Below are 26,556 nucleotides of genomic sequence, written 5' to 3'. Positions count from 1 at the left end.
TATGATTTCATGTTTGGATTTTTGAATTGTTCAAGGAAATGGAATATATATAATATATAGTAGATAATGGAAACTGAGCTATTGTGATCTCAAATGCACTTTGATAATATCATTTAATATCATGATGTCATGTAGAGAGCCTGTATAAATCTGTTCTTGAAACTGTGATCAGAAACAGATTCTGTTACAGCTGTGGGTTTACCAGCATTTCTATATCTATCTATTTATTTAGATTATAAAACATTTTTTAGTGTGATTACATACATCAGTTTGAGATTTTTAATCTCAATGAGATTTTTTACCTGGATAAATAAAGGATTAATAATAATAATAACAGCACGAACAGTTAGTGTGATATTCTGTTATCACACTAGCATCAAATTATGTCACTTTTACTGAAACCTGTGATTCATGGATTTGTATTAGACCTGACTAACATCATTTTCCTAGTCTACAGGATCACCATAATATTATTAGTCATCATCAGCATCATTTATCTCGAAAAAGTGAGATAAGAGTAAAGCTTCTGAGTGAACGTCTGGGTTTAGATCAGAATGGTTCTGCTTTCTTAAAAATATCCAGTCTTAATTTTTGCTTTTACATTTTATTTAATGCAACTTCAGACAAAAACATAAAAGATAATCAAATCATCCTTCCCGATAGAAGACAGAAATTGATTCTACCAAAATAGAATATTACATATAAAAGCATTAGCGAGGCATCAGTCACTGAAAAGAAGTTAAAAACATATTAGTTCACAGTTTGGTTTCACACTCTCAGACCTGCACACTGTAGCTGTGCTTGTTGAACACAAGATAGAAGCAAAGTCCAAGTTGTGCTTTGTCACTTTTACGGCATACAAAACACACGATACTGCCAAAAGAACTTTAAATGATGTAAGATCTACAAATAAATAAGACTAACAGGAAAAACACGAGAGAATATTTAACATAAACTGTGCTACTTTTCATCTAAAAGAAAGAGGGATAAAAAAAACCTCAAAATATACTGTTACAGACAACAGAATAAACCATTTCATAAAAAGACCAGCTCGTGATGAGTTAACGCCAGCCTGTTAATGCACTACATGAAGAGAAACCATATGAGGAGTTATGTTCATAAGGAGGAATGTTTGAGAGGGTCGTGAAGGAGCACTGGCTCATTTAACCCTCATATCTCATCAAGGTTATTATGTTGAAGTTAACTGAAAAGGTTTCAGTCTTCATCAGCTTCACCAAACGTGACAACAGTCGTTACAACTAACGTTTCAACAAATTTAATGATGAGCACATGGGGAACATTTTCTTTATGTTTGCCAAACACTGAAGTCTCCTCAGTCAGATCTTCAGACAGTGGAAGCTCTGGAGATGAAGGAGTCGACAACTTCAGGGGCTGCAGATTAAAAGAGCAGAACAGAAAAACACTGATGGTGAGTAAGAAACAGGAAATCTTCTCTGGATTAAAGATTATTGTGTTTTATGTTGCTAATCATCTTCTCTAATCCTGGACTGGAGGTGTTACACATTTATCCTTGCGTTCTGGGGTTCTCACTTTTTATTCTTAACACAGTTACTGTGTGGAAAAAGTTTGTGGTTACTATAATCATCCATCATGTCCCTAATGGATAATGGATAACTTCAAGAAAGCAAACACTCAGAAGCACAAGGAAAGTCAGTGAATAATAAAAAAGCTGTTCTCTGGAATCCCAGAGTAAAACTTTAGAGCTGAAAATGAGCTCCATAGAATCAACTGCTAATTTTCTGAGCACTCTGTGCGGTTGTATAAGTAGCTGAATAAAGATGATGTTGACTAGCTATCGCAGATCATCCATAATTGAGTCAAAGTGCCTAATAACCCTATTAAGATGAAGCTTTATGGTTTTATATGGGAGTATGAAACATTCTGGATCAACAGTAAAGAATGAAGCACACTCACCTGCACATTTCTTTGTCCTCCTGATGGATCAACTCTGTCGCTTTCACTCAAACTCATCATGGAAACATTAACTGGAGGCTCTGGGTTGTTGTTGACTTTGTTACAGAGTGAACATTTAAAAGACTTTTTCCACTTCTCACATTCTTGCACACAGCCGTTACAGAAGCTGTGGCCACACTGCAGCACCGCAGGCTCAGTGCAAACATGTGAACAAAGTGGACAACAATCCTCAATGAACGCTTCATCACTCCAGCTTAAACCACTGTTGGACTCTTCATCTGTCTTTGTGACTTCAGAAGGCTCTTCATCGACTTGATCTTCAAAGCCTGAATCTTCACGTTCTCGAACTTTAAAATCTAGAACTTCATCATTTGGATCTTTGTGACTCAGCACTTGAGGCCAATCTGGTGCAAATTTAAAAAGTACGTTAATAAAGGGTAAAGAAATAGAAATGGTATGGTTCATTTAATCACATTAACTGCTTAGTAACAAACAAATCGTTGCAGATCAATGAAGATTTAAATGTTTGCATGATGCACAGATACAGATTGTGCCTTGCACACAGACAAACCCGCTGTACAACAACATTTTACCTTCAGTGAAGTTTACTGTGAGGCTGTGGTGTTTAATGCTCCTCAGTTTTTCCATTGTAACATCCACAGCATCTTTCTCATTAATCTCTACCGGCTTGTCCACAGTTTTCTCTCTGAAAGTATTCTCTAGGTCGCACATTGTTGGATTCTCTCTCTCGTATGCTGTGCAAAGCCAATGAAATGTAGAGCTGTGGGCTGATGGTGAAAGTCCAGAAACAAGACATTAGAATTAATTTATAGAAGAATTAAATTTTATTTAGGCTTAGAAATTGGTTTTTTTTTACCAGCAGTTTCTGGCTGCATAGAATTACAGTGACAGGTTAGAGTAAGGATAAAGTCACTAAATTTTCTATTAAAAGCAAGAAAAAGAAAAAAGACAGGAAGCAGAAAATTTACGCCTGGTTTGTTTTACTCTTTGAAAAGGTTCTCAAAGTTTCAGCTCTAAGTGCCAATAAAGGAGCCAACATAGGACTTATAGTTGTCTAAACATTACTGAGGTGCATTAACAGCTGCTGTACTTTGCATAATGAGGAATTTATAGCTCATCATCTGTCTGCAGCTGTGAGAGCATACCCCAGCACGCTGCAGAAAGTGACCAGAAGTCAAAGCCCACACAGTACAAAATTTACATTTTAACTTAAAATAGATTTTAAAATGGAACAAACTTATTAATTTGATGCTCACCTTTGTCTTTCAGGCTAACTCCAAGTAGCTCCTGGTGTTTTCCTGTGTAGAGCTGGTCTTTCACTCTTCAAATAACCAACAACTTGCTCACCTTGCTCAAGTTATTAGGAACAGAAGGGGGCGGGGCTGCTGTTTGTTAATGTGGTTTCTCTTTAATGCGATTGGTCAAAGTAAGCGGACAAACTAACCTCTCGACTTGCCCCTGTTTTTGCAGGGGCAGATTGAAGGCGATGTTAAATTGTTCATTCACGGTTCTAATTATTTGACATAATTTATAGTAATATGACAACTATAAATATGAATATTCAGCAAAGCAAACATCATGACACAGCGTCATCTGTCAATTTAAGAAACTAATAATGTCAAATTTATTATTATTTCTAGATTTTGCCATTTTTTCTTACTTTGGGTTTGTGTCAGATATCTGTTGTTATACCTCTTGAAGCCACACAAGACGATTTCTATAACAGTACATATGAGGGTATTTGGACAATTAGTAGCTATATATTTCATGCCATGTAATGATATCACTGTGTCTGTGGAGTCAGGGAAATATAATTTAAATTTTCACAAGTATACCTGCATGACACTAAGGACAGTTAGCAAGTTCTGGGGAACAAGAAAGTATTTATCTTGCAGAGCTGAAGAACATATGTATATATGTTATAAGAGCACAACTTTCAGTGTAAAGATTCTTCCTGTTCAACATCTGTCATCACCGTAAAGGTCCGTGCATTCCAGTGAACAAGGCATACCAGTTTCTATGCAAATCAGAAAATAACAGTCTGTTCACTAGAAGTGGAGTGTTTTTCTGTGTATGAAGTGCGGACCGATATAAGCTTCTCACTGACAGTTCTAATCATGGGACATTTTTGTATTAATATGATAACTAATAAGAATCCACAACTAAACCTCTAACATAAAAATCCTTTAAACAGTAATGAAGTGTAATACAACTTAAATAGGGTGGGAAGTAACAAAGTACAAATCTTTGCTATTGTACTTCATTATCTGTGCTTTACTTGAGTACGTATTTTTCTGGCAACTGTTTTACTTTTACTCCCTTCATTTTTAAACAATTACCTGTACTTTCTACTCCTTACATTTTCAAAACAGGCTCGTTAGTTTTGGTTTGACTAATTTCAGGTTAGTCAAACGTCACTGTGGACCTTTAATCCAGATTGAGCCTAAACAGTATCACAGGTGCTACAAGTGTTGCAAAGGCAAACATGGTCAGTTAGTTTGCAAAAAAAAATTTATTGAACGGTTAGAATTTCAAATTACTTTTACATGGTGACATGGACCTCCATCTCTCCGCACCGCTCCAGGAGACAAAGGCTGCCATCCCCAGGCAGTAAACACTTGGTAAAAACAGAATGTTAACATAACATTGGTCAAAGTTGGAGGAAAGCCTTTAGACCCCATGTCCGCTCACATTTTATCTTCTGGACCTTTCGGACATCTCCCTGTAGGGAGATGTTGCTTCTCACATCACCACGGCAACCATCCTAGGTTGGTGTCCGGCATGCAGAGAGAGAGAAGGGGGAAAGAGAGCATTCCCTAACACCAGAATTTATGGCCCTGATTTTTTCTCTTACAGAGTCAGCATTAAAGATTTGTACCTTCTTGTGCCATCAGCAGGCCAAGCAGACTATCCCTCTCAAATTCCTCAGAGAAGAACTGATGTAGACAAACTGCTATTTAAATGCTGCAGGTTAGTGCTGGCTAAACCGGTTAGTTTGCTGTACTGTGATGGATTTAGATCAGCTGATCACGATCTGTACATTAAGAAAATCTACTGGAGCTCTCAATAGAAATTTTTGTGAGTTGTGATTCTTTTCCTCACACTGAGCTTTACAGTCAATTTTAGGGTTCCCCCACCTGCTGAAACCCACTTGAACCCCTGACTCTACACGTTTTCCTGTTTAAACACAAAGTCACCCACGACAATGAGGCGACAGAAAACAGAGCTATTTTTATATTCTTTCTTTTCTCTGCTCGTGTTCTACTTACCTGATTAATTACCTGACCATATTAATTAATTAGAATTAAAATTTAGACCAAAATAAAGTTTGTGTTTCCATCTACTAATAATATTTTATCCATCCATCCATCCATTCTCTTCCAATTATCCTTATCAGGGTTGGGGGGAAAAGGGGCTGGAGGCTATTCCAGCTGTCATAGGGCGAGAGGCGGGGTACACCCTTTCACAGGGCCAAACATAGAGACAGACAACCATTCACACGTATGAGCATTAAGAATCCACAATTAACCTAACCCCACTAACAATAATTATTTTATTATTAAATTAATATAGCTAGGTTCAGTTAGCTTAAAAATCAGTGGTACAAATTAGTACTTTTCAGAGCCTCTACTTTTTCACTTTTACTTGACTAAAAAAAAATTGAATGGTAAATGGCCTGTATTTGTATAGTGCTTTACTCAGTCCCTACGGACCCCAAAGCGCTTTACACTACATTCAGTCATCCACCCATTCACACACACATTCACACTTTCACACACTGAATGGGGTGAAAACACATAAAGTGACCAGAATTCAAAGCAAACACAAGAAAAAAATGTAAATTTCACTTAAAATACATCTTAAAAATTTCCAATTGCTTATTAACATAATTTTCCTGTTTTCTTGTGTAGAGCTGTTCTGCTGCGCTCTCAAATAAATGTTTCCTTGTTCCTTAAGTCAGCAAGGGGGGCAGAAGTGTTGCACTGTGGTGCAATTTCTCCTGAATGGGATTTCTGCCGGAAACGGACTCTTTCCGTAAACAGTAAACAGATCTGTGCAAACACGCTCCCCTCATGCCTGCACAGTAAAAACAAAAAGAGGCTCGTTTTGTTTCTTTTCTGGTCTTGCTGCTTCTTATCTGGAACATCACTGTTGGTGATTCTCAAGAAACACCTCCCACACACGCAGGACAAGGAAACAGGTGAGGACAGTCTGTGGAAAATATATTGAACTGACGTTAATATGACCAACCTGAGCTGAGACAAATCATGAGGGTATCTTCAGACACTGATGCTGTTTATTTCTTCTTGTCCGCAACCTCCTGTGACTTTAGTTCATTTTTGTGGAGAAAGAATTCTGATTAATATTAGAGGACTTTCAAGAGTATTTGGAACCCAGAGAGCCCAGAGAGGATAATGATTCAGACAATGTGTCACTTCTTGAATAATCAGAAATGTTATTCTGTGTCACTGTAATTGGAAAAACAGTTATTCTAACCATGAGATGGCTGTTAAGTGTGCTACATTTGCATCAGGTAGCACAACATGAATAAACATGAATAACTGTGGTTTACAACACTGAAGTCCTTTTAGATTGTTTTCTTTTAAATTTGAAGAATTTATGTAAATGAGTTAGACCTTGATGTCATGGCTTTGTATGCGAATTCTGCCTGTTGAACATCTGTCACCACCATTTAAGGCCGGTACATTCCAGTAAACTAGACACACCAGTTACTATATAAGCAGAAACTATTCTCTCCATTCATTGGAAGTTGGCTATTTTTGTGGGTATAAGGTGCAGACAGAAAGTGGTCCTTTATTGACCAGAGCTTCTTACTCACATTTCTAATAATTGATATCTTGTATATTAATATAATAGCTAAAATAATCAACAGTAAACTCCCTTCAACAAAGCAGAGGCAATTGATAAACTGCAAATTTAAAGGTTACATGTCACGTCATAATTTTTATTCACAGTGCCATCGGAGCTGCAGAAAGGCGTCTAAGAAGTATAGTAAGCTGTCCATACCTGAGGCCTTGGAAACTGCCAAGTAAGACTCACAGCCTTGGCCAGCTGTTTGAAAAGATACACCAGAGAGATAGAAGGCAGAAGAACAAACCAGCTGTTCTCCACAGAACCAGCCAAGGTGTACTCTCAGTGGTAAGGGAACAATATGAGAACAGCACCGCCACCAAGGCTGAAGACGAAGTAATACTGAAAGAGCATTTGGGAGAAGGATGCAACACATAACAACAATGCTCAGTGGCTAGTGGATCTAAGAGTAGCCCTGAACAGGATCCAGTAACCATCACAGTGGCAGGCATGCAAGAAAGGATCTCCAGTCTGAAGAGCCGGACAGCACCAGGCCACAACACGGCTGAAGAAGCTGACTCCGCTCCACGAGCATCTGGCAGTAGAAAATGAATCAGCTGCTAGTCCATGAGAGTAACCCAGAATAGCTAACTGAAGGCCGGACAGTCCTGATCCCCAAAGACCCCCAGAAGGGACCGATCCCATCAAACTATCCACCAACAGTGATGGGAATAACGGCGTTACTAGTAACGCTGTTACTAGTAATGCCGTTACTTTTTTCAGTAACTAGTAATCTAACTAATAACTATTTCTATTGTTTCAACGCCGTTACAGTTACAAACAAGAAAATGCAGGGCAGACATGTTACTATTTTTTAACAAACTGTTGACACTGTCTTCCAGTAATGTGTCATGCTTTGTAGTGAATCAGAAGAGCAAACTCCCATCGAGTGAGAGCCAGCTCCCCACTTTTTTTTTAACGAGGTTTGTTGTTTTGCCACAGTTTTTAATTGTCTTTCCACATACATCGCACACAGCATAATTTCTATGCTGAACGTTAACACAGTTATGGTTTGTGAACAGTCGAGATTGTGTGTTTTGTGGTCTAATGTTTTGTGCCCCAGGGTTTCTCATTGGCTTACACTCTTGAAGAGGCGTAGTATGCACATGAATGAGAGGCGGAAGGTGATTGTAGTTCCTATTAACAGGAACTACAAGTTAGACCTTGATGAATAAGTTAGACATCAGAATCTATATTACCAGGTTGCAGTTGAGTTGTCTAAAGGTAACCTCCTGTCTTCTTTTTTCAGCCACCTTTCCTTGACCATATTTTCCACATTTTCCATCAAGATCAAGGAAAGGTATGAAGAACAATTAAGAAGGACTTCACAAAAGAGACACACAGTGCAGAACGTCCAGTTGCACTTGAATTAGACTCAATGTCCTGAGGATAGACTACAAAAGTGTTTGTAGCAGGCGTGGTTGTGCATTTTTTGTTACAGGTGGAACAGGTGGCAACCCATTGTGTTTTTCTACTAGTGCACTTTCGTCTTATTCTTACCTTTTTCACACATATATTTAAAAAAAAGAAAAAGATGAAAAAGAAGACTCCGTGGAGCAATGTTCCCTCTAAGCTGCGCGCGTGCGCAATTGCGCACTGCTGGCACGGTCTCTGCGCACAGAAAATCTGTGTTGCGCATGAAATGAAAATAAATACGTTAACAATTCTGTTTGACAATGTTAGTCAGTAAGTGACTGGCTGCTCCCGTATGGGATTAGAACGATGCCACCTTATCCCATAGGGGTGGGCAATCTCAGTCCACAAGGGCCGGTGTCCCTGCAGGTTTTAGATCTCACCTTGGGTCAACATTAGTTCGTTACCAGGCCTCTGGAGAACTTCAGGACATGTTGAGGAGCTAATTTAGCCATTTAAATCAGTTGCGTTGGTTCGAGGACACATCTAAAACCTGCAGGGACACCGGCCCTCATGGACTGAGATTGCCCACCCCTGCCATAGTCCAACCAATGATGCGATTCACATTCGTATATACGCAGCTAATCAACGTCGTTGACAGGCTATGGCTGTATCCCAATTCAGGGTCTGCAGCCTTAAAGTACGCAGCCTTAACGGTCAACAAGGGCCACGTACTCAAAGACCGCTAAGGCCGGAAGTGCGAGGCTTGTGAAATGGGACGTAGCCTCCGTCGTGCTGCCCAGGTTGCCTAGCAACCATGATACTAACAGCTGAAAACGTTTCATACAGCATTGTTTGACAGAAATGAAGGAGAAAATCTTTTCAGGACAGACGGAACAATTGACGGAAAAAATGTGGACTTTATACCAGTTTATAAATTGTGTTGATAGGCCACGTAAAACCAGAGTTATGATAAAAAATATATGCAATGTTTGGTTTTCTTCCTGAATACTATCGTTGTTTATATTGTTTATTGTCTATATAAGAAGTAGCTATATAATTAATTGCCCAACATTGGTCATTATTTACTGTATTTTGCAGACAGAGAGTTACAGGACTCTCTCCCAGACCACAGACTCATAATACAAGTCAGAGCTTTATTAAAAAAAAAAAAAAAAAAAGAAAGTTGTGTTTTCAAAACTGGAGTTCAAGTTATTTTTACTTCCAATAGTGTTAACATACTACACAGGTCATGAACAGGATTTTTTTTTAATTTTCATTGTAAGTGGGATAAAGCACTTATTTAAAAGTAGTCTAACATAAATGTAAATGCTGTAATTTGATTATTTTAATAAACCATGTAACTTGGATGCTGGCGTGACCACAGTGCACACGTCTGCTGTCGCTCACAGTGGTCCAAGGGACCGCTCAGGGAGTTTGTGTGTTCGCTCAGACACATGAAAAATTAGAGGGAACATTGCCGTGGAGAGTTTTAGAGCTTGTCTTGGAAAAGATAATATGTTTAGCTTAAAAGCTAAAGCTGCCAAACAAAACACGCTAAAAACAAAAGTTAAAATCTGTGAAACAAACTATTTGCAACCATCATCTTGATGGTATTTGATTAATAAACTGTGATTTTTGTACATAAGCAGAATAGTCTTACCATACATCAGCAGCTCAACAGAAACGTCTGCAACATATTTTACTTTATTTTTTCTATTATTAAATTACTCTTTGGCGGACTTAACACTTTTTGGAGTTTTTGTACTGTGTAACATTTTAAAACCAAGAAATCTGAATTTGTTACAATTGTGTCAGTAGCAATTCTTACAAGTGACTCAAGCATGTTAAACCAAGTAACATCTGCAAATTACAAAAAAATTACAAACAGACAGAAATAAGAAAACTGTATTTTCCTAGTGGTCAGTTGATCCACTAGGACATAGGTGTCAAACTCTGGCCCGCGGGCCAAATTTGGCCCGCAGCCTAATTACATTTGGCCCGCGAAGCCATACCAGATTACTATTAGAGCTGGCCTACTGGTATTATACAGCTAATATATATATTGTTTAGTATTAAGCTTTGCTTGTTCCATATACCGTTTTTCAGAAAAAACTGAATACTCAAACGTGTTTGAGTCCATAAGAAAAGATTCATTCTTATATCTGGAGAATAAATATATTTCAATAAATATAAACGTTAGCCCGCGACTTTGTTCCTGTTTTGAATTTTGGCCCACTGTGTATTTGAGTTTGACACCCCTGCACTAGGAAAAGACAGTTTCAAAAATAATTGGAGGTTCAGGGTTGTAGACGACTTGCTGATGACGCGACATTTCCTAGATTTTTTTCCCACCTCCAGCGCATCATTGAGGTTTCAATCAATGGACTCTTCTTCTCTTTTTGACCACTGGCTCTCCATCACTCCACTCTTCATCTCTTGACTCTTCATCATTCCATTCCTTATCTGCGTCCTCTTCATCATTCCATTCTTCATCTTCTTCCTCTTCATCATTCCACTCTTCATCCTCGTCCTCTTCTTCATTCCACTCTTCATCCTCGTTTTCTTCTTCATTCCACTCTTCATCTCTTATCTCTTCATCATTCCCCTCTTCATCCTCGTCCTCTTCTTCATTCCACTCTTCATCCTCGTTTTCTTCTTCATTCCACTGTTCATCCTCTTCCTCTTCATCATTCCAGTCTTCATCTTGTGATTCCTCATCAATTGAATATTCACCACTTGCCTCTTCATTATTTGGCTTGTCCTTTCTGGAAGTTGCTTAAAATAAAATATATACAAATGTTATTGTTTATTTAATCCAGTGCAAAGGGTGTGGCATCTCTGTCACTGCTATTTAAACCAATGCTGTAGACACTATAAAAGATGGATGCAGTACTGATGAGTTCTTAGCCAACGAGTGAGAATACCAAAGAAATTTCACATTTTTAATATCACAAAATAACCAAAATTTACAAAACAGACCATTTTTATTCAGTATGACCGAATATAAATGACAGAGACCTTGAACTCAGGAGCAAATGGTTTACAGAGAGACTTGTATAGATCTGGAGGTTTTTTGTCGCCATCTGGTGGCCTTTACATGAAATGCAGGTTTAAGGCATTTAATCATTGGCTTAATTTTTCTGCCCCAGAAGCTGCATCCATCTTTGATGATGTCTATGAACAGGTTCTCATCCCAACGCGTAACATACCGACGACTGTGACAAATCGTCAGCATGTTACTGCCGCGGGGTCCTCTCAGAAACTTCTCCCGAACAAATATAGGCGTAGTCAGGCAGGGTTCGGAGTGTGTACTTTATTATGCTGGCCTCCCAAGTGCACAAAGAACTAATTACAGAAAGAATTTAAAAAAATAAATAAACGTAACTCAATGAAAAACAAAAAAAAAGTAGTCTATTTGCAAAGCTCAAGTGGCTGAACCACCCTACATGTTACCCTCACCGTAACCATCTCACAACCGTAACCATCTCACACTCTCCAGTAGGCCCTGATAACCTTCCTTTATACTCCACTGCCCATCCCAGTAGGCATAATAATTATCAATCAAGGCAATTTTCTTCACAAAACAATACTTTTCTTTGCTCATTTCCAGCCATATTTTCTATGATAATCACAAATGTATTTATGACTACTTTCTGGAAACCTACAGTGTCCTACAGAAAACCCCCAACAAAAGTATAACTCTGGGTGAGGAATGATGGCTACCACCATGGGCCTGGTGGTGCTGTTTGATAGCGAGTTGCAATCCTGGGAAGAATATTGTGAGATTTTGGATTACTTCTCTGTCGCAAATTATTTTAAGGAGGAGGAGAAGAAGCGAGCAGTGCTGTTGAGTGCTGAAGTTTTCTCAAGCAAAGGAAGCAGGTAACAGAGACACTGTGGGCTTGAGGAGCATGACGGAGCAGTCGTGATTCAGTAAACGAATAGGATTGGTGAACAAGATGGAGGACGTCGGCTCGAAGTCACAACAAGATATCAGGGAATGCTACAGATGTGGAGGGATAAATCATGTGGCCGGTGACTGCAGGTTTGTTACAGAAAAGTGCCACAACTGTGGCAAGGTGGGACACATAAAAAGGGTCCGCAGAAAAAATGGAACAAAAAGGAGGGTGTGGCTGGCAGACAAGGAAAACAAGCATATGTCTTAGAAGAGGAGAATGGGGAGAAAACATCTTGATGCATTCTCAATCATCCAGGAAAGTAAATCTCCAAAAGTTGATTCTGTTCATCTGGACGTAGCGTTTTGTGGGAGAAATGTTTTGTCACTCATCCAAGTGAGGAAACATTTCTCTCACAAAACGCTACGTCCAGATGAACAGAATCAACTTTTGGATAATGGGGAGAGTGAGGAGAAAGAAGCTGAAATCAATCAATCAATCAAAATTTATTTATATAGCACATTTTAAAGACCAAAGTACACCAAAATGCTTTCCAGTAAAATCATGATACAGATAAAAATCACAATATAAAATATAAATTACAGATATAAAATATAAAATAATTACATAATCTAAATGCAAAGCCAGATGTAAATTACCCTAATTAGCCTGGAATGCCAGGTTAAACTAGAACGTTTTTAGACGTGATTTAAAAGATTGAATAGAATCTGATGCGCAAATATGAAGAGGAAGAATATTCCATAACCTGGGTGCGGCAACGGCAAAGGCACGGCCTCCTCTGGTCTTCAGCCGAGACCTAGGTTGCACTAAGAGCAGTTGGCCCGATGATCTTAGTGCTCTCTGAGGGCTATACAGACAGAGGAGATCAGCTAGGTAGTCAGGTGCCATATTATTTAGTAAACAATAAAATTTTAAAATCAATTCGATATTTAATAGGAAGCCAATGTAAGTTGGCTAGAACAGGGGTGATAGAATCATACTTTCTAGTGCCAGGAGACGTGCTGCGGCATTTTGGACCAGCTGCAATCGCTGAAGGAGGGAAGATTGAAGGGCCAAGTAGAGAGAATTACAATAATCTAGTCTTGAAGTGATGAAAGCATGAATGAGTTTCTCCAGATCTTTGCATGGTATATAAGGTTTAGCCTTAGAAATTAGCCGTAGCTGGTGAAAGCTGGTTTTTACCAAAGTAGAAACCTGTTTATCTAGTTTGAAGGAACTATCCATGAAAACTCCAAGATTCCTAGCAGCATCAGTGAGGTGATTAGCAACAGGCCCGAGTGTACCAGTCAGTTGTTCCAGAGGCATATTTCTATCAAAAACAATAATTTCTGTCTTCTTTTCATTTAAAGTAAGAGAGTTACGTGATAACCAGTCTTTGACATCCCTCAGACAATCAAACAGAGGATGTAGTGAAGACGAAACATCCCCAGTCAAGTGGAGGTCGATTTGAATATCATCAGCATAGCAGTGAAAAGAGACATTGTGTTTTTCAAAAATGGAGCCCAAGGGCAGCATGTACAGAGAAAACAACACAGGACCCAATTTATCACTTATACCGTTTATCTCTAAATGGGTCTGTAGTTGCTGAAGCACTATTTTCTCTAAACTTTTTGACATGAAAGGGAGTTTAGAAATCGGCCTGTAATTTGCTAGAGTGTTATGATCAAGGCTGCTTTTCTTGATAACAGGTTGCACGACTGCATGTTTAAAGACAGTCGGAACACAGCCAGATAACAGTGATGAGTTAATTAAAAATAAGATACAAGACCCGATTGTTTTCAATGCATCCTTAATGATACGAGAAGGAATAATGTCATGCAGAGAATTTGAGCTTCTCAGGTTATTAATTATTTCCTTTAAAGTCGAGAATGACACAGGTTCAAACTGTTGAAAAACCGTTGAACATTCGGAAACTGGGGCTTGATTTACTGCCGGAGAATGTGGGGCCCTTAACACTGAGATTTTATCTATGAAATGATTTAGAAACTTTTCGCAGAGGGCCGGGGAGGCACCCATCGAAACATCAGAGCAAGGATTAACCACTGAGTTAAAGATTTTAAACAGAACTCAAGGATTGTGACTATTAGTTGCAATGATGTTTGACAAAAAAGAAGTTTTTGCCATTTTGGCAGCCTTCTGAAATTTAGACCGGCTCATATGCAGGATGTCAAGGGACACCTGAAGTTGATCTTTTTTCCATCTCCTCTCAGCTCGACGACGTTCATGTCTAAGAGCGAGGGTGTATTCATTTAGCCAGGGTTGGCGAGAGGTTTTACGGCGTTTAGTCTTTACTGGAGCCACAGTGTCCAAAATAGAAGAGCATGTAGAAATAAAAGAGTTGACTGCGCCATCAACCGAGAGAGGTGCATTACTAATGTCATCGTAACAGACAGAGTTAGCAAAGGCCGCAGAGAAAAGGGCAACAGCCTCAGAATTAATCAGACGCGATAAGCACAGTGGACCCTCAGAGTTCAGTTCCATATTGCATAACTGAACATCAAACATAACTGGGAAATGGTCCGAAATCCCAGCATCATTAATGTCTGTGATGCAAATATCCAGTCCATACGACAATACCAAGTCCAGCATATGGCCTTTAGTGTGGGTTGATTTTCTCACCCACTGAGTGAGATTAAAAGAGTCAATAAGGGCAAGAAAGTCCTTAGCCAATAGGTCCGCCTCACAGCATATATGAATGTTAAAATCACCACAAATAAGAACACGATCATAATTTAAAAAGATAAATCCTAAAAGATCAGCACATAAAGGCAAGTAGTGTGACTATGTACAATATGCATGAGGAGATTAGTATTCCGAGGGAGGAACCCATCAGAAAGGAACTAAAAGTAAATGGACAGAATGTGATTTTTGAAACAGACACGGGCTGTGGCTTCACTATCATGTCAAAGGAGACATTTAAAAAACCTTTTAAAGGCAGTAATGCACCCAAAGTAAGCAAGTGTGGAATCAAACTGAGAACGTGTGGAGGCCACAAGGTAGCCAAAGGTCACGAGCAGCCAAAGTGAAGGTGGAATTCAGAGACAGTAAGAAAAACACTGGATGGCGGTGGTTAAAGGGGCTAGAACTACTTTGATGGGTCGCGGATGGATTAAGGCCCTCCAACTAGAGTGGCATCCTATACATGAGATAGAAGGCAGAGAAGATGCTGCAGCAGATACTGGCCAGACATGCAACAGTGTTTAAGGATGAGCTAGGAACGCTAAAGGGGTTCGCAGCAAAGATACATGTAGCCAGTGATTCCAAACCTTGCTTATATAAGACACCAGTGATTCCAAACCTTGCTTATATAAGACACAATTAGTTCTGTTTTCTATGAAAAAGAAAGTGTAGCAAGAAGTGGAGAGACTGTTGGAGGAGAAAATTATCCAGCCAGTGAAATTCTCTGATTGGGCAGCACCCATTGTACCAATACTAAAGCCAGACTCCAGTGCCAGGATTTGTGGTGACTACAAAAAATGACCAAAAACATCTTCAGACACTGGATGGAGTACTGCAGCACTTAGATGAGGCGGGGCTGCGTTTAAAAAGGAGCAAATGTCAGTTCATGGAGAAGGAAGTGACATTTCTAGGACATCGGGTGGATATGACCACATTATGTCTAGTGCCGGCAAAAGTGAAAGCAGTGCAGGAGGTGCCACCCTTAAAATCAGCGACAGAGCTCAAAGCTTATTTGGGGTTGTTGAAGTTCTATAATAAGTTCTTGCCAAACTTGTCCATGCTGTTGGCCCCACTGCACAAGCATCTGAGAAAGGAGGAACCGTGGTGTTGGGGACCAGAACAGAAGAAGGTTTTCTGTAAGTCAAAGGAACTATTGCAACTGTCAAGTAGTGTATTGGTGCACTATGATGAGAAGAAAGATTGGATTTTTTCTTGCAATGCATCCCCCTAGTGGGAGCAGAGATAGCTCAGCAGATGGTCAGGAGAAACCTATTGGGTTTGCATCACGTACACTGAACGTAACAGAAAAGAACTACTAACAGCTGGATAAAGAAGGATTGGCTTTAATATTTGGTGTTGTCAGGGTCCTGGGTCTGAGCAATTATGGACATGTGTATTTTTGGTGTGTGTGTGTGTGTGGATGCAGGTGTATCTGGGAGCACCTTCAGACCTGGTGGGTGTGGCCCTGCCAGGTGGTTGGCCACACCTGAAGACCATCACACACCTGCAGCTGATCAAGCCTCATCGGAGGAGCTACTTAAGAGTGTGGTGGAGCTCTCTCCGATGCTGGATCATTGCGTGACTTCACGTTAGTCTCTTGGCCAGTTAGTAAGTTTAGTCTGCTGCATTGTGGTGTGTCTGACGGCTGCCTCTTTGTTATTCCACAGGAGAGTGTGGAGATGAGAGGGCAGCGAGCATGGGTGCTCAAACACTAAGGAGCGGAGACAAAGAACACTAACACTGGGAAGAAGATATGTCAGGGGAGTCGGGAACGCACTGGGGATTTATTGTTATTTTCCCTGCACTGTAAATAAATGCACTGTTGCATCAAAGAGACCAGCATTTGGGTCCTCCTTTCCCCACATCCCCATGGTTGGCCAGCGTTAACCGTGACAGGTGTACAGTATTTTCATAGGTACTTGTATGGCAGGAAGTATATGATTATCATGGATCACAAGCCATTGATAAGTTTTTTTCATGAGATGAAGGCCGTCCCTCTGTTGGCGTCACAGAGGATCATGCGATAGGCGGTATTGTTAAGAGCATATAAGTATGTTCATTAAATACAGAGAGGACAAGAACAACAGTAATGATGATGGACTGAGTCGTCTTCCTCTTGCAGACAACCCCCTTAAAGCCCAGGCAGCAGGTGTGTAAATAATGAAATGACTGTGAGGTAGTCTCTGTGGTTCCTTTGTGTTCAGGATATCTGAATTAGCTGTCACCCCTTCCTGTTTATCTGACCTGTTGGCTTAACGACACGTAGCCACAATAACACCGTGTGAAGAGTGTGGAATCTAATTGTGGTTGTGCGTGCCTGCACTCATGTTGCTTGTCAGCGTTCTGTGACGGTGTAACCCCATCACAGTTACGCCTTCGGACACATGAGAGTCGGTTGGAATGAATCTTTAAGTGTGTTTTACGTGTGACATGAAAATCAACTTAACAACATTATGGTTAGGAGGGATAGGGTCAGGGTTAGGGATAGGGTTAGGCATGGTTAAAATTATGATTAAGGTTATGGTTAAGGGTACGGTTAAGATTAGGGATGGAATAGAAAGCCGCTTTGCAGCGTTCTATTTGATTGAATTGAAAACTGAGCATTTCATAAGAACGTGGAAAGTTACCTTTTGTGTTACTATGAGAGGCCTATGGACGTGACAAATCGACGGTATGTTACGCATTGGGAGAGATAATGAACAAGACAAGAAGATGCAAATGAACAAATATTCAATGTTTGCATGATGTGTCAACACCACCATGGCATTTTACCTTCAGTTAACTTTTTTGCCAGGTCATTGCGCTTAATGCTACTGAAATTGTCAATTGTCACCTTCACAGCATCATCTTCCCCATAAACCTGGACCAGCTTGTCCACAGTTTTCTCTCTGGTAGCATTCTCCAGATGAGATGTCTTGATAGTTTGTTGTCCCTTTGTCTCATTCAAGGCCAAGTACCACTGAAAGGATCTTAGATCAGATTCATTTAGCTCGTCGAGGTAATCTTTCAGCAGTTTTTTAACTTGTGCTAGAGTAGTCATTGTTAACTGTCAGCAAGTCTTATGTGGAAGTGCACAATCAGCTGATAAGGGTCTTCAGGTCTGTGGATTGATGATGAAAGACAAATAAGAAGATGTTAGAAGTAATTTGTGGAACAAAATGACTATCTAAATCTAAACATCAAAATCATGTAACAGATAAAAAATTGTTTTGTCTGATACTGACAGCCCATAAAGTTGTCATCAAAGTGTTTGCTGAGCTCGTTTGCTAAGGAATGGAGCCAAATATACAACTGGAAGGTCTGCTGGCCAAGCAGATTTAATGCATTTCAGTGCCTGCTTTATTTTTCAGACATGGAAGCTATTTTTTTCTTCTTTTTTCTTCTTGTTTTCCAGAATTCTGATGTTTTTCTCAGAATAATTTTTTCTCTGATTTCTGACTTTTTTCTCAGAATTTTGAGATTAAAGTTAGAACTCTGCGATTAGTTTAGGTCATTTGTAAGAAGGATTACTTTAAACATTATGGACATGTTTGTGTTAAATATTATCAGTTTGGTGCAACTTTGAAATTATTAACTTCTGGAGCTTATTCTTATGTCAGAAATGAATAGAAGAAAGTAAACAAGCAAAAAAAAAAAAAAGAAAACACACCCTCACCCTAATAAAAACAGAGGCCACTCTAAAGCAAAACAAAAATTAAATTGTCAGTTAGATGTGATTCCAACTTTAGTTGGTTCTGTCAGCAACCTGTGGACAGCAGAGCTGTGAAGCACTGAAAACAAAATCCTTTGGACCCATTTTCTCTCTCTGCAGGTAAAACATCCATTTGCTTTGAGTTATACCTCATCTTTGCCTCTCGTGCTTCCCTGTCTTTGTGTGTGGAGGAGCTGCCTGAACATGCCTGCAGTAAAATTCAACCTCAAGCAAAACAAAACAAAAAAAAAAATCAAACAGAACAAGTCTCAGTTTTTTAAAACTGAAAAACTTCCCAACAACTGGAACACTTCCTCATTTGCTAACACACTAGCTCGGAGCACATACATTTTATTCATTCTCTTTACTTTTATTTCTACTACCTATGGTAAATTTACAATGTTTAAAGGCTAAGTGACCATTAGAATAATAAACCCGGTCTTAATAATAAGACTGGTCTTTGAAATCGTGAAAAAAAGTGTGCAATATTCCCTTTCAGATCAAAATAAAAAAGGTTATATCACCTTCACGCTACCTGATAAATATTTTGATAGAAGGAAATAAACTTGTTCTCCCACAGAGTTTCACAAAGTGGCCTGAAATGTGAAAACTTGATGGTTTTCAGTAACTTTAAACGAAAGAACACGTTCAGAAAGTTTTGATGATTTGCGCGCCAATTTAGGGAGCAACAAAAATTCACAAACCAACGCTAAGTATTTGTAATGTGTGATTTGAGGATAGTGGATTATATTTAGTTATTTATTGTCTATAGTGAATTGTCATTTTTGCACTGGTTTATAGTTTTTAATCATTAGGGAGCGACATTTCTTGGCAGCAGCTGTATTTGGCATCATTTGGATCTCGTCTACTCCTGCTGAACAAAACGCACCCCAACAGCTGACACACAGTAAAAACAACAGACTAAATTGATTCCATGCAAAAACATAAAACACTGTTATAATCACTCATTAGCATAATTTGCCGCTCACCTTTGTTCTCTGTCCTTGTTCCAAGTAGCTTCTAGTTTTTTGCTCTGCAGATCTGATCGTCCACCCTCCTGAACAAATACTTCCGTGTTTCTTCAAGTTTTCTGCACATCAGTGTTTGTCTGTGTTTCCACTGCAGTGCAAACCTTCAAAGATTATTCAGACAGATGTTTTCACCCAGGTCTTTAGAAAAATATCTCTTTTGTGTTCTCTGTTTAAAAATGCATAGCAAACAGGTTACATGTTCACTGTCTCCGTCTCGTTCACGTTCTTTAAGTATCAAAGCTGCAGGTCTTTGTAATGACCTATTTACACACACACGTACACACCCATAGAAGCAATACTTGCCTACTGTCTGCCTAGTGAGCCACAAATGCCAGCAGCTGTCTGCGGGATGGTATTTTTTTATACGTTTTCCTCCCTGGTTGAAAACAGAAAGTGGGGCTTCTGGACTGCACAGTGTACTATGTGTGTGTGCGTCTTTGACCCTTGGGTTTGAATTTTTCTGCAAATCGTGATTCTTTCTGGTGTTGAGAAGCAATTCATGTTGGAGTTCTGTATTATTTAGAGTTTTCTGTTAACAGTGTTACTTTGTATTTTCTTGTGTGTATGAGTTATCCTAAGATTATTTCTATTGCTTCCTGTCCTTTTATTTGTGCCTTTTGTTTTTACTTTAGTTTTACTTTACTTTAGGTTTGTTAGTTCCCTTCTGTGTTCCCTTTCTGTTCCCTCAGTTCACCTAAACCTCACCAGATCTACAGTGAAGACATCTGGATGTTATTTCTAAGTGTGGCAAAGAGAAGGAAGGTGATCCAGATGAACACACACTCACACATACACACAGTGTGTATGTGTGCATGCAGCAAAGATTCATGCTTAATACTGCTCTAAAAGCTCTGTTCCCTACATCTTTCTATTCAGTGACTTCACTAAGATCAGATATCCCTAATACACTCACCACAATCACACAGGTCTGGGTGTGAACACAGAAATATAAAAAGGAAACTGACTGAAAGGAGATGCTAAAATAGCTTGTTCCAAACGGGGGATGAACTAAAGTCTGCACTAAAACCCAGTAAAAGATTTTTGGGGTGTGTTTTTCTTTCCATTTTCTTTCTTGTAAAAAATATATGAACCCGGAAACGAGCGCAATGGTTTGCATTAAAGTCAATGAACCAAAAACCTTCACGGATCTAAATGAAAACTCAGAGGATCGTTTTTAGCTTTATAAGCAACAGTATGAAAAACAAACTCCAAGTATTTTTATCTGCTAGAGTAAATGTAACGTAGTTTAACATTCAGCATTTGGCATTAAGCAAATAAAGTTTCTTGACTTATTATGACTCTGATGGATGGAGCACCTCTTTCTATAGCATTTATTCAAGACGTTCGGAACAAAATTAATCAGAGGCTTGGGATTGACGTCCATGAGATGATCATTTCCTACACTTCTTTCCTACACACCCCGTATTTGCGCACTGTCCTTACAGATGCTATGGTCACACTGCAACATCACACATGCAGTAAAAATACATAAGCAAGTTATGTTTTTACTACTCCGTGTGATGAAGGACTCTTTATCACAAGACTTCATGAGTGTTGATGTGCGACTCTTCATTTATGTCTTTGTTGAAACTGAGGTTGGTCTAGTTTTGCTGAAAATGAACTAAATGGCATAAGTGTTTTGAATGACACAGTTTATAGTGTCCCTTGGCGAGACACTTATTAGTTACAACTAGTTGCAACTAAACAAACAAAAAGGCAGTAGCTGATATCAGCCGCCACCCTATCATCTAAATCCCGTCACTTCTGGCTCCACAAAACTGAGGCTTCAAAATACAAAGTCCAAAACCAGCAGGTGATCTCACAGAGGGGTTGCAATGGGTTTACATCCAGTATCTTCTTCTGTTTTTTCAACTTTAATCTTATCAACTTTGTGACATTTACATATGAACAAAGAATGCACTGACAGTGCAGAAAATAAGTAGATAAATGACATCGACTGTTTAAGATCTATGGCTGCAAATGTACTGTTTTGTTGTTTGCTTATTTTCTAGGCAGTTCTTAAAAGCTTAGAACAATATAAAGTTGTGGTCACGTTTACGTACACTCGTCATTGATGGCTGGACTGATTGTACAGCATTCATCTTTAATGACTTAAAAAAAGTAAAAAGAAAAAAACAAGAACTGGGGACACAAGCTTGAATTTATTTTGGATTTTCTTTCTCTCAGGCATGCTTGTGCGTGTGTGTTTAACTAGTGTGGTGTACAGTAAGTCACCAGTGCTGTGAAAAGCTGCATTTCACAGATGTTTTTATTCCCCTCCTTCATGCTGCAGTTTTCTCTGTTGAACACAAGATGGAAGTAAAGTCCAAGTTGTGCACTGTTGGTTTTTAAAGTGTGTGGAACACAAGCCTAAACTGATTCAGTTCACTTTTCATCTTAGATCATTTTATATATAGTGATGTCAAGACCCTACAGAACCTCTTTTTGGGGCCAACTTCTGCTAATTTACAAAACCTCCGGGGTGCAGTTGACTTGTCAAAAATGTACCTCCTACATTCTTTTCATAACCACATTTCCCAGCCCTCGATGGAAGACGTCATGTGGTCAAAGAAAGGTGTGAAGGAGAACAAATAAAGACTTATTTACACTTACATTTGACAATTTAAGAATGTGTTTGATGTGTTTACATACAATGTTCTGATAGATTACAAAATGTGCATCTTGCTTCACTCTAAAGTGTTCTTACCGTGTTGTTTCATGCAGGCCAAAGAAACAAGAACCCCCAGAGAAAAATTATCATTATCAAAGGCTGTTTTTTAAAGACCAAGGAAATACTTGAAATCACAATTACTGATTAGGAGTTTTAAGCTAGTATTATTTTGGTTTTCTTTTTGGTCAGCTACCATCTCTCCTTTGTTCAGCCAGGATGGTTTGGATAGCTTGTCTCTGATCACAAATGACATCATATTAAAAAAATGCATTTTGTCTAACTTCAACTTTAACTAACTTTGTCTAACATTAAAAAATTTTTGATGATCTTAAAATGCAAAAACTGTAGGCTACTCATCTAGTCGCAAGTATTTTGCTGTCGAGAGCTGCTGTGTGTATATATATATATATATATATATATATATATATATATATATATATAAAATACATGTGAAATGTTTATCTGAGTTGATATCTCAATCATCAAATACTGTCCCTCTTTGTTTGTCCACAGTGTTTCTAAGCAGAGCTTGAGGAAGACCAACTAAAGCAGGAATTAAAAATCAAAGTTTTCAATGTGTTTTTGCATTATTCTTTTCCTTCCCCTATAATTTACACTGGAAGTACAGTGTAAGAAGGACACTGCTTCAGTGCCCTGTATCTCAAAGCAGTTGACTTGAAATTTTTTAGCTCTCTGCTTAAATGTACATTAGCATAACCAAATAATGGGCTTGGCCACCATAAAATAAAATGTGCCCACCTCTCACAACCTACAGTCTTTATGCATTCTCTATCATCCGAAAACATTGCACTAAAAAATTCAACATCCAGAAGACGAGAATAAACTTTCTAGGACAACCAGTAGTTATTTTTCCATTTAAAGTACCTGGAACCTTTTCCCTCAGGAACCCTTTTCGCAGCACTTAAATATCCCTTCAGGTCATTGTTTGTCTGTGTTTCCGCTACGATGAAGACATGCAAAGGTTATTCAAATTAGCCTGCTGATGTAGCGGCAGCTGCTTTAACACAGGAGAGATTTAAAAACATTTCTCTTTTGTGCTCCCCATTTATAAAAACATAGACTCCAGGCTTATCTCAGCTGTCTCCATTTTCTCTTTTCTCTCAATATTAAAGGTACTACTCTATGATGATCTGTACACACACACACACAGTCCTACAGGACAGTGTACCATCGTGGGAATGCACATGAAGTTGCAGGCCACACAAAGCGACCATTAGATCCTTTTCCCTGAAGTGGAAAACAACCTAATGGTCTGTTAAGGAGCTATGCCGAACACACAAACAGCACTTCCACCAATGGCCACTTGAGGGCTCTAAATATGAGTTAATTCCCATAGATTCCCATGTTAAGATGTCCAGATACACTGCATTTAAAAAGCCTGTTAACAGAGTGGAATAAAAATGGTTTGAGCCTCTATGGTTAGTGTTCCCTTTTCATAATAACTGCACTGCGGGAAATGTTTGTATAACTTATCCTTGAGTTACACTTGAAAAGCTTAGCTAATTAGAGTCAGTGAACTGGACCTCTCCACAGTGTTTGTGGTATTTGTATATTTTGGAGCATTTTTAATGGAGTTATCTGGCAAGTAATACAGAATGCTGTGGGGTGCTTAACATCAACAAAGCTGGTGAGTATACTTGCATGTTACTTGGGACTAATTAGCACATATGTACATATGTTTGTGCATGTTGCTTGTTAAAAAAGCTTGCAGGCATTACCCAATGACTTAGCATTCCTGCCTCTCATCCAGATTTCATCACTTCTGGCTCCACAAAATTGAGGCTTCAAAATGCAAAGTCCAAAACCAGCAGGTGATGTCACAATGTCTATTTATCTTTGGGCTGCACAATGGGGTTACATCCAGTATCTTCTTCTGTTTTATCACCTTTAATCTTATCAACTTTGTCGACATTTACAAATGAATAACTTTTGTAACCAATCCAGATTTATGTTTAAATAAAAGTGTGAGGGAGGTAACAATGAAAATACTGACCATGCAGAAAATAAAATGATTAAAAAATGGAGTTTTTCTGGACCAGGGGCACCTCTCAGTCCCCGGTGATGAGACTTGTTTCACTGTGGAAAGTGATGCTGTTCTTCAAGCAGTTTTCAGTTCATGCAGGCTTAAGCCTTGGTGGTTCCTGAACATCCTAGCTAATTTCCTCTTATCTGAGGGTAACAGTTTGGGCCTTCTTCCAGATCTCTGGCAAAGTGGTGGTACATCCAAATCACTTCTACTTACATAAATGTAAATTTCTTGTATAGCGCTTTTCTACTCTACCTGAGCACTCCAAGCTGAAAACGTCAGCTTGCCTTATTCACCCATTTGTACAAGCTATGGTTTTTCTATGCTTTTTTTCTACGTAAGTGCGTTCTATCTAACATTTGCACACACTCATACTCCCATGAATGCATCTGAGAGCAGTTTGAGGTTAATGTCTTGCCAAAGGATATTTGGCATGCAGACTGGAGCAGCAAGATCCAACCACCAAGATGCAGATCAGTAGATGACCTTCTGTACCTCCTGAGCTACAGCCACCCCGATTGTATGTACAGCCGCAATTGTACATAACTGAACTGATGTTGGAATCCGCAGTTGTTTAGAACAGACCTTCCCAGCTTGTGTAAATCTACAGTTCTTCTGAGTTCCTTGGATTTCCCCATCATTCTGAGTATTGGTCAATCCAAAGAGACCTGTCAAACAAATACTTTTTATACTGGCAAAGAGAAACTACCAGTTGTGGTAGGAATTAAGAGGCCTTGGCCTTGTTAAGTTAGAAGACACTGTAGAACTGTCAGCACCACTTAGTGAGTGTATGTATAAATCTGAACCTGTATTTATACGTTTGATACTGTGTGGAGAAAATGCAAAATATGCAACCTTTTGCACTACAGATGTATGCTGTACAATCATTCCATTTTGTAAAAAAGAGCAGTTCCAAGAAACCATTAAAAGCCGAAATTACCATGACATTCATGCCTGTGATGAGTGTGTGTAAACATCCGACCAATACTGCAGCTCATGGCTCATTTTTTAATAGGTAGTGAAATAGTCCACATGAAGTAATCCCAGGCTGAGTCAGCAGAGCCTGAATTTCTAGCAGCACTCCCTGAAATGAAGGAAACACAGAATGACTAAACTCTGTAATCATCAAGAACAGGAGCCGAGTACATGTCGCCCCTGATTTTTGCTGTGATCTTCACAAACTTACCATTATTTATTTATCCTGTCCGAGCTGACAGAGCACACTGGCGTTTCATCAGCAACACCCTGCTTTTCGCCCATGCAGCCTCTCACACTGACACCCAGGCGCTGCACAGCCCAGCCACGACCATCAACGACAGATTTGCTGAGCGGTTGGGGGTCGGTAGCTTATTGCTCGCGGGCATCACTACAGTATCTGCTGAAGGAAGGAAGAGTGTTACTCATTCACTTCCCCCAGTCGGATTATTTCTCCAAAAGCAGTGGAGAATGGGAGTGTCATCACTCAGCTTCTGGCCACATCCACCCTCTCAGTTGTGATGATGTAACAGATGGCATATTCACCCTCATTAGTCACAACAGAGGAAAATTCATTCCTAAATGTATCGCAGCTACTCAAGCTTTGATTACACAGTTAGTCTTTTCTGGGTATAAACACAGCTTCAGTTAGCAATGAGAGTCTGCTACAAACAGAAATATGATATTTTGGCTCTGACTACCGCAGAACCTCAACTGGTGCTTTTAACAAAGAACTACTAAATACATTTCTGCAGCTATACATTAACTAAGGGAAACCTTTGAAGTGCCTTTAATGTGTATAGTGAAACATGTTATAATATGATGATAATTCAGCATTTCCTTTGAGATTGAGTGCAATTTCATAGACATTGAGTGCTTTGTTTTTCCCTGCAGGGCGGCATGGGAGTAATAAGAGATGTCAGCATAAATAGCTGCCACCTTCATGCACCATTTTCATTGCAAAACCAAGAGAGAAGTCACAGTCAACCAGTGTCTGCGTCACAGTAGGTAACACATGCATATAAAGTGCACAGTGTGTGCATATGCGTGACTGTTACAATCTGAAAATAAAACATGAAAAATCACAGATTATGTTTCTTTTCTTCATGAGAACTCATCCCACTTTCTCCTCGCTCTCTCTCTCTCCTCACTCCTCTGTCTCTCATGAAGCGGGCAAGGCGTAGTGTGTGGTTGGTGTGAGATAACAAAGGCTGAGGAGTTCACCATTATATAACTTTTGTGGAGGCTGAGGAGGTGGAGGAAGAGGAGGAGAGGCAGCGGGGTTAGCACGTAGGAAAAGGAGGGCAGCATAGGGCCAGTAGCCTACAATGCAGTGCTCGTTTGTCTTCCACATAACACAC

At 39.3% G+C, this 26,556-nt stretch overlaps 2 protein-coding genes across 3 annotated transcripts; both read right to left on the bottom strand.

Moving 5' to 3' along the window:
* Window positions 1-600: 600 nt before the first annotated feature.
* On the bottom strand, window positions 601-3,399 carry LOC309713448 (uncharacterized protein). 2 transcript variants are annotated; one of them, XM_082545088.1, is made up of 4 exons: window positions 3,213-3,399; window positions 2,529-2,723; window positions 1,936-2,339; window positions 601-1,392 (listed from the first exon to the last, which is right to left on the bottom strand). In XM_082545088.1, exons 2-4 carry the CDS (start codon window positions 2,665-2,667, stop codon window positions 1,216-1,218), a joined length of 720 nt encoding a protein of 239 aa, XP_082401214.1. In that variant the 5' UTR covers window positions 2,668-2,723; window positions 3,213-3,399; the 3' UTR covers window positions 601-1,215. The 2 variants fall into 2 exon arrangements, with proteins under 2 accessions (XP_082401214.1, XP_082401215.1); XM_082545089.1 differs by lacking the exon at window positions 3,213-3,399 and having other exon boundaries at window positions 2,529-2,726.
* Window positions 3,400-10,089: 6,690 nt separating this feature from the next.
* On the bottom strand, window positions 10,090-19,739 carry LOC309712942 (uncharacterized protein). Its single transcript, XM_082544162.1, has 3 exons — window positions 19,461-19,739; window positions 17,553-17,880; window positions 10,090-10,959 (listed from the first exon to the last, which is right to left on the bottom strand). Exons 2-3 carry the CDS (start codon window positions 17,818-17,820, stop codon window positions 10,562-10,564), a joined length of 666 nt encoding a protein of 221 aa, XP_082400288.1. The 5' UTR covers window positions 17,821-17,880; window positions 19,461-19,739; the 3' UTR covers window positions 10,090-10,561.
* Between the last annotated feature and the right edge of the window lie 6,817 nt (window positions 19,740-26,556).

Source organism: Aulonocara stuartgranti (genome assembly GCF_965226115.1).
Source record: "Aulonocara stuartgranti genome assembly, chromosome: 8".
NCBI lineage: Eukaryota > Metazoa > Chordata > Actinopteri > Cichliformes > Cichlidae > Aulonocara > Aulonocara stuartgranti.
Note: the sequence above shows the minus strand (reverse complement) of the source record. Positions and strands in the feature narration are given on the sequence as shown.

Excerpts from the sequence above, each read along its gene's own strand:
- LOC309713448 (XM_082545088.1), bottom strand. The coding sequence starts at position 2,667 with ATGTGCGACCTAGAGAATACTTTCAGAGAGAAAACTGTGGACAAGCCG. Across the intron at positions 2,340-2,528 it reads CACAGTAAACTTCACTGAAG|ATTGGCCTCAAGTGCTGAGT; the intron begins GTAAAATGTTGT and ends AATTTGCACCAG. Across the intron at positions 1,393-1,935 it reads GAGGACAAAGAAATGTGCAG|CCCCTGAAGTTGTCGACTCC; the intron begins GTGAGTGTGCTT and ends TTTAATCTGCAG.
- LOC309712942 (XM_082544162.1), bottom strand. The coding sequence starts at position 17,820 with ATGACTACTCTAGCACAAGTTAAAAAACTGCTGAAAGATTACCTCGAC. Across the intron at positions 10,960-17,552 it reads GGCAAAAAAGTTAACTGAAG|CAACTTCCAGAAAGGACAAG; the intron begins GTAAAATGCCAT and ends TTTTATTTTAAG.